General features: G+C 32.7%; 2 protein-coding genes across 2 annotated transcripts; one reads left to right on the forward strand and one right to left on the reverse strand.

Moving 5' to 3' along the window:
• On the forward strand, nt 8,075-9,807 carry LOC109719760. Its single transcript, XM_020246573.1, has one exon. It carries the CDS (start codon nt 8,240-8,242, stop codon nt 9,602-9,604), a length of 1,365 nt encoding a protein of 454 aa, XP_020102162.1. The 5' UTR covers nt 8,075-8,239; the 3' UTR covers nt 9,605-9,807.
• On the reverse strand, nt 9,867-10,797 carry LOC109719761. Its single transcript, XM_020246574.1, has 3 exons — nt 10,432-10,797; nt 10,272-10,335; nt 9,867-10,136 (listed from the first exon to the last, which is right to left on the reverse strand). Exons 1-3 carry the CDS (start codon nt 10,729-10,731, stop codon nt 9,967-9,969), a joined length of 534 nt encoding a protein of 177 aa, XP_020102163.1. The 5' UTR covers nt 10,732-10,797; the 3' UTR covers nt 9,867-9,966.

Here is a 13,612-nt window from a genome sequence, read left to right on the forward strand (position 1 = left end):
ACCTTTCAACTAAACCAAAAAAAAAAAAAAAATTAGAACAGGCATGTGTTGCTGAGTGGATTCAGAGTTGTTGTGCATGAGCCCGTAAATTACGGTTTTCTCATTATTTTGTGTCTCTCATTTATTGAAATACAATGATTGACAAGTCATAATCATAATAAGAAACAAACCCAATCAATTCATAATTAATCTTCATGTTATAAAACTTCATGCTTTTTTTTCTTATGTTCGTGTCTTTTAAAATAAATTTATATATACAATCGACATAAGTGGCTTACGGCTTCGAAGGATATCTAAAAGTTTCAGAATTTACAAGTATATATTTTTTCTGGAAGCTAGAGTAGGAGAACGTTAGTGCTGTAACACTATAAAAGTTTTCGCATTTTGACCCGTCAAATTAAAAGGCATACATACTAATTCAAATTACTAGTCAAAATTGATCGTTTTCAATAGATTATATTAAACTACCATTGCGTGAATATCGAGGGATAAAAAATTTAACAATTCGCAGAGAATCAGGGAGGTACCATTTCAACTATATAGAATTTGACGAGGCCAAATAAATAGTGTAAAACTTGGTATTTCTTTTGGAATTTTCGGTTCCATAAAACTTTTCAATCTTGTAGTCAATTAATTATCAAATAGCTGAGCTAAATTTTATATATATATATATATATATATATATATATATATATATAATCCCACAAAATACATTGTTATTGAACATCAATTTGTCCCATTGATTAGAGATAGCGAATGCCTCGTTGTACTCGTTTTCATTTTTCTAATGCGATGTGATTGTATGATAATTAATTTAAGTATCATATTATCTCATGACATGATAGGATAACTGAATTCGAACCGTAAAGGTTGGCTAGCAACTTTCACCTCAATATGCCGATAGTCCCTAGCCTAAGCACAAAGAAATTAGGGTTTATTTAGTTCATTTATTTTTGACTATTAAATAGAAATGCGATTTGTTGATTCTAATAGTTATTATTTGTGTTAGAGATATCAGATTTAGATTTCTGTAACAATCTGGAATAAATATGGCTCAATTCAAGCCCAATCGAACTTTAAATTCTATATTGATCTATTACACAGCAAACCGCTCAAAACTTTCCCTCTCTGACACCTTCCCCTTCTCTCCTTATATAACTCTCCTCTCCCTTAACTAAAACTCTCTCTTGAAATACTAAATATCTGGTTGTCCCGTTTATTATTCTCATTCCAATTCTGAAACAAAAAAGCCCTTTAACGATTGGTACTCCGAGCTCGCAAGTTTAAACTTTAATTACTGTATATTTTCAGCTAAACTCATTTTTTAAATAAAATAAACAAAACAGCCGGTAACATATTATCATTTTCTTAGAAATAAAATAAAAACTCTAAATACTCTAAATCTCAATATGTTATGACTCAATTATCATGTCGCCACCTCAATTTTAACAAATGGTACATTGATTAAAGCAACAGATTTATCATTTTGGAAGATGATGTGATAGTTGGTCAACTGTTGTTTTATCTATCTTATCAAAAAACTTGACATGGTTTGGCGAATAATCCAATGATTGACTTAGAATCATGCTTCGGTTATTCAATTGCAACAAATTAAATGTTGGCATAAATAGATCAGCATTATGTCCTATGTCAGAAGATCAGGTTGACCCGAGTCATGTTCGAAATGGCGTGAGGCTGGATAGGCCGAGTCATGTTCAAAGTAGTGTGAGGCCAGATGCGCCGAGTCACAATTGAGACCCGTGAGCGCTATATTCGTATGTTTTAAGTGAATTGGTTGTGTATTTCTAACGGCTCGAGCTTTTGGGATTAATGGTTAGCGACAACGATCCGACATTAAAGTTCATAGTTTAAACTAAAACTTTAAGATTAATTCGACTAATCACTTTTCGACAGCTAGTGATTAATCAAACCCAGGTAATTAATCACCTACCTTGAATTAAGTTTTTCTACATGCAAAGATTTGATCCGGTCGAAGAGTACTGAAGCTCGAGTCCATTTTGGGCTGGGTCACACAGGTGATGTGTTCAATGGCCCTTCAAATAAATTAGTGACTTCACTAGGACTTGGTCTAAAAATGGGCTTTAATTAGATGACAAAGTATTGCATTGGGATCCACTTAGTCTCAAAATGGGCATCTACATATTTGACAAAGTGTTGCTTGGACCTTTTCTTTATTTGTTGAGTTAGCTACTTGGGAATAAATCAAAAAAAAAAAAAAAGAAGAGACAATAACTCCTTAGCCTCGCTAGAATACTATTAATAATATATATAAATAGTATTCGCTATCCAATTTTTAATCTTATGATACTATAGGGTTTACAATTTGAAGATGGTGCTATTTGTAGATCGTAAATGCTAACCAGTTATTTTAAAAATATATGCCGATAGAAATTAAGAGCGCACTTATCGCACTAGATACAGCGCTTATAGTGCGGGTTTAGTACTTCCAAAGTTTAATCCAATAAATGGTGGAGTTTCAGCCATACGATGGAACGCGACATCGCGCTTTTAAAGCCATTCTTATTTTTCATTTTATGGTACTGATGGTTGCTACCGCTCATTTTCAATAATATTATAAAACATGTTCATTCACAATAAAAGTGGATTACTTTTTGTTTTTGTTTTTGTTTTGTTTTTTCTTTTTTTCTCATGTCAGGGTTGAGTAATGCTTCTATACTTTTTTTTTTTAGTTACCGTTCATTCACGCGTATTCAACGACTCAGATTTAATTTTTTTAAAATTGTGATCTGCAATAGCAGGTCACTTTGGGAGAGGTACCGGTTACCAGGTACCTCAAAAAAGGATATTTTTGTCTTTTAATACACGAGCAATTTAGTCATTTCACATCTACTATATTTTCAAAATTTTTATTTTTTCTTTGTTTCCTTTTGCACTCTCTATCTTTCCTTTCATAATTTGGCATTTCATATAAGAAAAATTTCAAATGATTTGACAATATGATCATTGAATTTAAACTTTAAATAGTAATATGAAATTCCTCTAATTTAAATTTCACTTTTAAATTTAAAATTTAATATTATATTCAAATTTATATTTTAAAAATTTAAGTTTCATATAAATACTTTGAAATATGGTAAACAGAAATAATTGTTTGAATTCTAGTCTTCTGGTTTAGGTTTGGTTTTGGGTTTCGAAAAATTGGTCAGTTTTGAATTTGGATATGGATTTTTGAAATCCGTCGAGTTCGGAAATAAGTTTTGTGATTGTTAGTCAGATTCGAATTCAAATTCCTAACTATTTTTTTTCTCACCAATAATTCTAATCTTTTTAATTTATATGTTTAAAATTATATTTAAAATATTTATTAGCTCTAACAGTTAAATTATCATTCTGTTTAAAATATTTATTATCTTTACCGGTTCCAAATTGTTCTTAATGTTATTCGGTTCAATAGGTTAAAATCAGATTCTTGATAGAATAGGTCAAAGTCTGATCAGTCAAATCAATCGGTTCAATCTAGTTTTTAAATCATTGAATTTAAAATTTAAATAGTAATATGAAATTCCTCTAGAGAAATCTAGTTGTAGAAATCTTACTCTCTAAGTTTTTTATGCATTATGTTTTAAACTGGTGCGAATAAACTGTATTTTAAATCTTAGTAGAAATTTAGTTTTTAAATAGTAATATGAAATTCCTCTAATTTAAATTTCACTTTTAAATTTTAAGTATTTAATTTTTAAAATTTAAATTCATCGTATTTAGAAATAAAACTATTTCTAAAATTTCTATAATTTAAATTAATGCATAATTTGAGAAACACTAAAACATTTAAAGTAGATTCCTAAATTAATGCCTAGTAATTTCATAAATTTGGTTAATCAATTAATTTTCTAAATTAGTACTAATTAATGCATAAATTTAGGACCTCAATTAAAAAATTTTTTAAATATTGTATTATTTAATTACCAAACTAACCTTGAATAAAATAATTCTTTTACCTGCTAAGTATTAAAGTTATATTTTTACCCTCTATTAATCAACGGTTAAGATTTTTTTTTTATTTTTTTTTTAAAAAAGTACCGAATCATTTCTCGTCAGGGTTTAGCTAGATAAATATAATTCAATTTCTTATGTAATCTCAGATAACCAGCCAAAAAAAAATTAGATTACTTAGTAAATTTGTAGAACTTCACTTACATACTTCGAAGTATTTTTTTCGTTATATACATATATGAACATCTATCTAACTTACAACTTATATAATAGAGGTCCATTCGGTATAGAGATTTATTGAATACTAATACATAAAATAGAGTAAGTGCGAAAGTATGTTGCCAGAAATATACTTCTATATTTTTAAGTGGGACAGTAAAAAAATATATAGTAACTTACTTTATATAATATGTGAAACGTAATATTACGTATAAAACTAAATATAATATTTTTTTCATCGTACTTTCTTACCTCACAAATACAATAAACCCGTCATCCCTACCCGAGTCTAAGTCTAATGTTAGAACTAGACTGGAATACCATTAATAATATCAAGCTATTGATGTTATTAGACTTTTGGTCATTGGATGAAAAAATATACGGTTACGATGATATGAGCTCCCTAGGGTTGAGTGAGTAATTAGTTGAATAATATAAACTAACAGGTAAAAATAGTCAAAAGGTTAAATCTAACAGCGAAAAATTCGGTAGCACAAAACGCTTGTTCCTATCGATAGTATCAGAGATTCAGAGCCAAACTCTCTCTCTCTCTCTCTATATTATTCAAATAATTTGAAGGGGTTTTTGGTAATTTAACTTTTTTTTTTTTTACACTATTCAAAGCTACTTTGGCAAACAGATTCTTCCCGCTCAGAGATCATCTATTCCTCGGAATTCCCACCACCAATAATAACTCAACCCCATTTCATAATAAATAATAATAAGATAATATAAAACCCTAGATAGAAATATTACACCAATTGAATAAATAAATAAATAAATAAATAAATAAAAAGTATAGAAGCTCCTAATATTTTCTTATTAATCTTTCTTTTAATTATTCTAATCCCTCTTTTCCTTTGAATCTTCTTTCTCTTCCTCGGGAAACGTTACGGCAACCTCACCTTATCTCTGCCACTACTTAATAAAAAAAATGTTAATTTATACTTAATTGGAAAAAAAATATATGTACAATTAGTCACTTAATTTTAGAGTTTTTGCGGAGAGGCCCCTGAGTAGGGATGCAAATGGATCCGCATTGGTGGAGATCCCATGCCTTTCCGTTCCGAATAGAGCGGTTAGTAGGAACCAAAAATAAGAAACGTATATTAATCCAAGCGGGAGGCCGCAGCTTTTGTTTTTTTTTTTTTTGTCAATTTGTTTTGATCTGTCAAAATATTGTTAAAAATATGTTTCTTCTAATCTCACATGAAATGAAAAGCGAAGGCAATAAATACAATAAAATCCAACCTGTCCCGAATTCGGCCTGAGCCGTTAAGAAAACAGGCCTTGATTTGAGAGGACCTCCTAGGGATGTGAATGAGTACGGATATTCGAAATTTTATTCGAACTTGAACCTGAATGAACCGGATTTATTCGATACTAAACGGATATGGTTTCGGATATAGATATCAAAAATAAAAACCCGATAAATATGGATTTTGATTGTATCCGATTTGAACCTGAACCCGAGCCCGACTCGAACCCGATCAGAATCCAAATTTATTTTACATTATATAATATGTATATAAAAATTGGCCTTTTTGCATAAAAAATTCACTTATTTTGGGCTTTTGCAAAATCAGATCACATTTTTCTGATCATTTTGGAAGATGATGCTATATTTTAATTTGTATTTTTAAAATTTAGATTTAATTTAATATATTTTAAAATATTGAAAAGACAAATAATTGTTTCATATTTGAATTTTCAAGTTTAGACTCGAGTTTTGAGTTTTTTATTGGGTTCGGATTTGGATATAGATTTATGAAACCTGTCAGGTTCGATTTCGGGTTTCGGGTTTGAAGTCAGATTCAGATTCGGGTTCGGATTTGGATTAGGATTTTTAAAAATCCGCTCCAAATTCGACTCCTTGACATACCTCGATCCTCCCGTTCTGGATTTGCCTAGTTTGCATCCCTTATGTTTCGAAATCTCAGCTTTGGTAAACAAGGAGACTTTTATTTTTGATCTTGTAATCCTTCAAGATATATTAAAATCGGTTGTGTCTACTCTAAAATACTTAAACAAAATAATAAAATTGAAAACAAATTTTTATGTCTTATTTTTATCCGTTAGACAATACAACGAAAAAGATTGATTGAATCATATGATAAAGTTTAAAAAATATAATATTTTAAAATTGAAAACTTTAAAAGGGATTATATTATAAATTTGTAGGGTTATAATTACTCCTACATTATTCGCTGGGCCGCTTATTTTTACACCTCGAATTTCGAAACAGGGGGACAGATCTCTTACCACTTGCATTTCCAACTTTTATCTTTTAGTGGGAAAAATGTATGGAAGCTCCTAAAGTATACGATATTTCTACGATATTTCAATACAACCCCCTCTCATTTATTTAATGCGGCACTTATTAACTTTTGATTTTTTTTTTTTTCAATTCGAGTTGTTTTACTTGCATAAATTAGAAATTTATTTCACTTGAAAGTTATTTAATGCTCCTATTTAATAAATTAAAAAGTTATTAATTAATGGCTAATTGTTATTAGAGCTATTAAGTTTAATTACTAGAAAAAGCTTCAAAAAGATTTTCATATGGCCCTATGGCGTATAGTGTATTTACATTTTAGTATCTTACGGTTTTGAATTCTGTATTTTGCTATGCTATAATTTTTATTTTTATTTTCTATAAGTACATACCGTTAAATATGATAGTAAATCAGTGAATAGAAACTTCTATATATTATCGAAAATTGATCATATTGCTAAAGTAATTTTTGATGTTGTCGGAGCAGATACATTATATCTAGTTGTGAATTTAATCTTTTTATCTTGACATTAGTAAAATTTACTAAGCTATATCAATTTTCGGGGTTGATATATCCGCAAATGCAAATACAATTTATCTGATTGAACCTCTTTACTCTAGCAAGAGTAAAATTTGCTCTCAGTATATTAATTCCCTTTTGATATTATCATAAATTAATTTGTTTTAGTTAAGCAATATCAAAAACAGCTTTGGCAATATCCATTCCCTATTTTATCATCTTTGATTTATAAAATAATTTATCTTGTTATGTTATTCAATGTCAATTTTTTTTATAAAAAATAAAAAAAAAGAAATAATAAAGAGCCATATTTAGGATCTCGCAGTAATAAATTACAAATACACCAAAATACTGAGCTCCAAATACCTAGTATGAAGAGTAACTCAAATTGAAAAAGTTCAGGGACTGTTTACATAGGTTTTTTTTTATAGGGTTTATGGACTGATTTCAAAATAATTTATAGTTGAGGTGTTCTCAGTACATTTTCACCATTCGAACCTCTTCAAATGAAATTAATACTCGAGATCCCTCGTAGGTACAACCCTTGCTAGAACTGTTTACTAGGGTTTTAGGGTTTTGCCCTTCCTTTTAGCTCCTCTCCACCACTCTATTTCGATCTTTGGGGGTGAAAGCTCGAATCTTTAAGCTCTTCTCCACTCAAAGCAATTGCTATTACTCCTTGGTACGTAGAAAAAAATAGATTTTGAGTTGTTTTTTTGGGTGTTGTTAAGCCTTAATTTTGTGTTCTTAATCTATTTGGAACCAAGCATTGTGGCTTATTCTGGTAGTTTTGTTGATTCCTTTAGTTTCTCTGCTTTATAATGGCTTAAACCCAAGGCCCGGATCAGGTTTACAAGATCAAGTTTGTAATTTTTTGGGGCAAAAATTACATTTCTCTTTCCATTACATTTGAAAAATCTTAGCTTTTGGGTGTGCCTTCTTGGTATGTAGAAGAGCTATTAGATTTTGGGTTGTTTTGTAGTGTTTTTTAGTATTGATTTGAAGTTTTTTTTTGATAAATTTGGAGCAAACCTAGTGTTGTTGTTTCCGTAATGCTTAAATTCCTAAACCCAGATCAAGTTTACTTTTTTCTCATCTCAATATGTTGATTTGTTTAAAAATCTCAGCTTTTAGGTGTTAGATAAGTGATATTTTCCCAAATCCTTGATGCTCCTATTGTTTGTGCTCTAAAGTAGGGAGCTTTGCTTCATAAGTGATCAAGAGCTCATATTCGTACTCTTTAAGAACTAATGGAATCTAACCCAACAAAATTTATCAAGAGCTCTACCAATATCCCGCATTTCGTTCTCCGCTTCTCGAAGCTCTGTAAACCCAAAATCACCGGGGTTTCGCCCTCTGTGGAAAGCCCGAAACCAACCCGTGATTCCTCTTTCGAGAGTTGTAGTGCCGAGGAGATTAGCGATGATAGTTGGGGCCAGAAGGTTCACCCGCACCCGCACCCACACCCAACTGAGGAAACATTGTGCGCAAGCTCAGGGTGTTTAGAGGAAGCTGTGATCTTGAAGCTTTTTGAAGAAATCTCGGCGCTTAAATTGGCCTATGTGCAATTACAGCAAGCCCATATCCCTTACGAACCTAATAAGATTAAGGTAGCCGATGAATTGGTGTTTTCTAAGCTTGAATCGCTCTCCAAGTTGGAGGATTTGTATATGAGAAAAGCAAATTACAAGCCCATTTCTCGATCTTCCATTGATGTAGAGATTCAGGAGTGCCGAAAGTTATTGATGAAGTTACAAACCATGCTTCAAAGTAAAGAGTCGGATATTCTCCGTTTGAAAGAAGAAGTCAATGAAATGAATCAAAAGAATCGTGAGTTGAAGGAGAAAATTGAGGAGAAGGTGAAGAAGAAGGCGTCATTTGAGGAGGAGGTTTTCGTGCTTCGAAAGGAATGGACGCCTAGTTTGTTAAACGATGTTGTTAAGTTTGCATCCAAATCCATCCATGACTTTGCCAAACCCATGATTAGCTTGATGAAAGCTTCTGGGTGGAACCTCGATCAAGCCGTTAATTCGATAGGTGCAGTTGTCTACGAGGAAAGATCACACAAGAAATATGCATTTGAAGCCTACCTCGCCCGAGTTATGCTCGACGAATTTCGAGAGGAATGCTTTTCCATTGATAGTTTTGATCGTATTATGACCTTCCGAGACCCTTTCGATGCTCTACTGGAGGACCCAAATTCAAACTTTGGCAAATTTTGCAGAGCAAAGTACGTGGCGGTCGTGCCATCGAGGATGGAAAGCTCTTTTTTCGGCAATTCGGACCAAAGGGAATTCGTATTGAGAGGCGGGCATCCAAGGACGCCATTTTATCGAGTGTTTGTGGGAATGGCGAGATGGGTTTGGGCGTTAAAAGTGATTGCTCATTCTTTCATTCCAAAAGCCGAGGTTTTTTATGTTAAAAGAGGTAAAAGATATTCAAAGGAATATATGGAGAGTGTAGTCCCTAAAGTGATGCCCGAGAAAGATGAGATGTTAAGGGTGGAATTCACGGTAATGCCGGGATTCAGGATAGGAGGCACCGTTATTCCTTGCCGCGTTTATCTGTCGAAGGATGCAACTCCTACTGAGAATCCGGCTTGGTATTATAGCTAAACTAGGTAACCTTTGGCCTTAGATGTAGCCATGTTTTGGTTTGTTTACTAATGTTCTCTTTAAGTGAGGATATATAGAAATTAAAGTAATATAGTTAAATTTAGAATATGAAATCGAATTATGTTACCGGAATTTCTGTAAATCTGTATATGGATTCACTATCTGATAATTCATCATCTTATATTCTACTATATCTTGTGCTCCCTTTGTGATTTGAATCTGCTACTTCATTTGCCAAATGTATGTACTAAGAGATGCGAAGTAAGATGCCAAAAAAATTTCATGAATATAATTCCATTGCATAGCATACTGTTATCTATAGGATTAAAAGAAAAATAGGTGTACAGTTTAGAAGGATTGGATCATCTAGAGAAGAGCTTTGAGAAGAAGTTGGTTGGTTTAGAATTTTCCAAGCATGCAACATGCACATATCTTCCGAGGTTGTCGACTTGCCGAGGTTCTCCTCTTGTGTCCTTCTTGCACACCTTGCATGTCTTGTCCACCCATCCATCCTCCACATATTGCCCATCAACTATTTTGTTTTTTTTTGGAATCGAAACATGACAGTTAGATGATCTTAGGATTCCATTTGTTCATAAACTTGAAAATATTTGTGTGATTGGTATTTGAGATTGAAAAGGATGCAAAGTTGAGTATCAGAAGTTACCATCAACATAGGACTTGAAGAAATCCTTGTAGGTGCCGCCGATTTTTCTGCGAAGAGCTCCGTACTGCGCAAAAAGGAATGAACACCGAGTTCGTAAAAAGATTGTAAATTTGTAGAGCGAGTTGATATCGAGGACGGCCGTCGCTTAGACTAACAATACCTGTTCCCTCGTCATCTTTCCCCCGCCTCTGGTGGTCTCCCTCGCGTCCTCGAGTAGCTCGGCGTCCTTTGCCGACCTCACCTGCGAGAAGTCGAGTGCTTCGGTGAGGCTCGAGAACAAGGACTGCTTGTTGGTCTTCTTGCTCTCGTCCTTCTCGCCGCTCTTCTCCTCAGCTTTGGCCCAAACTTTTCCATACCTTGTGGAGCTTCTGCTTAACTTAGAAGCTGAGTTTCCGCGGTTTAGTCCAAGAGATGGAGGGGAGAAATGGGTTTGTGAGGAGGACAAAGGAAGAACCCTCATCTCTATTTTTCTGAGAAACTGCTGTTCTGAGAACACCAATTGTTCCAGGAAACAGAAGAGGCCTTAGCATATATTTATATATGAAACATAAAGAGTTTCAAGGGGGGGAGCTTCATGTATTTGTGGACGAGCGAAGTGCGAGGATCTTTTGTCAAAATTGCTTGGACTTGGGCCGCCACAGCAGTCGTGAACCATCTAGTGATCTGCCATCCATCTCATTTCAGGTTTCGATCTTCATAGCTTATACAGAAAGCTTTTGTTTGTTAAACCCGGACAAGGTTGTGACTCACTGGATTGTTTGGGGTTTGTATCGGAGATAAAATGAAGGGCAGATCAAGTGGTTGGTACATAACCGATATGATGGACCGGATCGAGGCGATAACTCCTTGTTCTCTTTTATGATTCGCCGATTTGGAATGGAGAAGTGAATGTATGGTGCATGAAAGGGGACGTGGCTTGTGGGAGAGCTACTGAAAATTTGAGGAAGAGATGTGTTTGGAGGTGAAACAAAACAAATATCATATCAAGCTCCAGTTTAGTGTCCAAGTTTCGGGCCCCTGAGGCTCCAAGTATAATAATAATAATAATAATAATACTAATAATAAATTCTCAGAATTAAAAAGGAATCAAGAGCAGTGACAAGAAAACTGAGCACAGTGAGTTCTTTTATGTATTTGCGATTATGATATATTTTCTAAAGTTTTATTAAAAAATAAAAAAGTATATTTTTCTATGTTTTCGCATAATTTCGTTTTTACCTAATATCGTGAGATGAGCTTCAATACCAAACGGACGTCTGAGCGAACCGGAGTTATGCAAGGTTCGGGCCAAATGTGATTTCCGGTCCACGCAAAGCCCGGCCCGAAATATCGACAGTTGGGTCGGATTGAAAGGGTTGCGTCGGGCCAAATTTGTTCAGATCAAGTCCCAGGTTTAAAGTGGAACAGCATTAATCCCTCTATCTTATTATTATTATTATTATTATTATTATTATTATTATTTCCTAGTCATTAAAACATGGGTAAATTTCAAAAACCCCCTTGTGGTTTCACACTTTCTCACTTTAGTACCATATGGTTTAAAGTGTATCAAGTTAGTACCCTGTGGTTTCATTTTTCTCTTTTTATTATTCATTTCACTAATTTTTTTCATTAAATCAGTGATAAAGTTAAAATTAAAAGGTACTAAAATGAATATTCGATAAACTTAGATAGGATATCTGAAGTTTTTTTGCATATAATTTAACGAAATATTAACGGAGGAAACAAAATTAATGACAAAGTTAAAACTAAAAGGTACTAAAATAAATATTCGATAAACCTAGATAGGGTATCTGAAATTTTTTGTATATAATTTAACGAAATATTAACAGAAGAATCGACGAAAAAAAATAAAATTATAAAATACTAAATTAATATACTTTAAATTATAAAATATTAAAATAAAAAAATACGAAACTACAAGATACTAAATTAATGCACTTTAAATATTTTCCGAGGGTGGCGTATGCACGTATGCTATTGGAGGCCTCAATGACAAAAAGAAAAAAGAAACTATGAATAGAAATGCACGTGAAAGCGTCGCATCAGTTGTTTTCTGAGTACTCCTACCTTTATATTCTGCTGCAAATTTTGAGGACCACAAAGCATTCCACGTCACTCATTTGCATGTTATATCATCATATCATAATAATTAAGCCTACAATCATTAGCAAAGTTTGTGGTAATTTATTTTTTTTTGTGAATGAATATATTTTACACATTATTTATGGCCTGCTTACTTAAATGCATGCCTTGTAAATAATATATATATATATATATATATATATATATATATATATAGAGCTTAGAGCTATTATGGTTATCGAAAATAAAATATGTTTGGTGCTTCTAAATTTGTTAACCTTAGATCAAACCCCTGATCATTCTAGATTATTGAATTAAATATTTATTAACCAATGAAGACTCCTCAACCCTAGGGAGACCATCTCAACATAAAGAGGGACCGCTATCGTCCCAACGTAGAATTTTGATCCAAGTGGCTCTAAAAAATCGGGCCACCAAACTATTTATACTTCCGATAGTATTAGTAGCTCTACACTATTATAATATATATAATATATATATATATATAAAGAGAGAGAGAGAGAGAGAGAGAGAGAGAGAGAGAGAGAGAGAGAGTTGGGCTACTATACTCTTATGAGTATAGAGATCTTTGTACTCATAAGTTGTTTTTGATAATAGAGCATCCGAATCGACGATCCACTCGTTAAATATGATATAGAGTATTTAAAACTTTTGAAAAATAAATTTTATAATTTTTCGAAATCATAATAAAATCCATCAAACGAGCATAAAATGAACGGTCGAAATCAAATGATGTCCTAAAAATGAATGATTGGATCCTTCAATTTAAGATCGGGTTATTGATCTCTATCTAGGTAGTGAATAGAATTTTTTATTAAAAATTCAACCGATTCCGATTCTTTTACACCGTTAAACTAGCAAATATTCTATACCGGCCGTTAAAAATTGTCAATTTTGTGAGCTTTTGATCGTAAGGTAAATGATGTCAAAAAATTATAAAATTTGATTTCTAAAAATTTTAAATGCTCTAGATAACATTTAATGGTATGGATTGTCGATTCGGAAGCTCTATCATCGAAAACGACTTATGAATACGAGGGCGATCGTTCTCATAAGAGTATAGTAGCCGAACTATATATATATATATATATATAGTTCGGCTACTATACTATCGATAGTACCAAGCTCTTGGTACTATTGAGTTTTCTACCGTTAGACCTACCCTTTGATCATTTCCACTCGTTAGATTATACTATTCAACCAACCACCCACTCAACCCTAGAGGACCACTATTA

Source organism: Ananas comosus, linkage group 13, assembly GCF_001540865.1.
Source record: "Ananas comosus cultivar F153 linkage group 13, ASM154086v1, whole genome shotgun sequence".
Lineage (NCBI taxonomy): Eukaryota > Viridiplantae > Streptophyta > Magnoliopsida > Poales > Bromeliaceae > Ananas > Ananas comosus.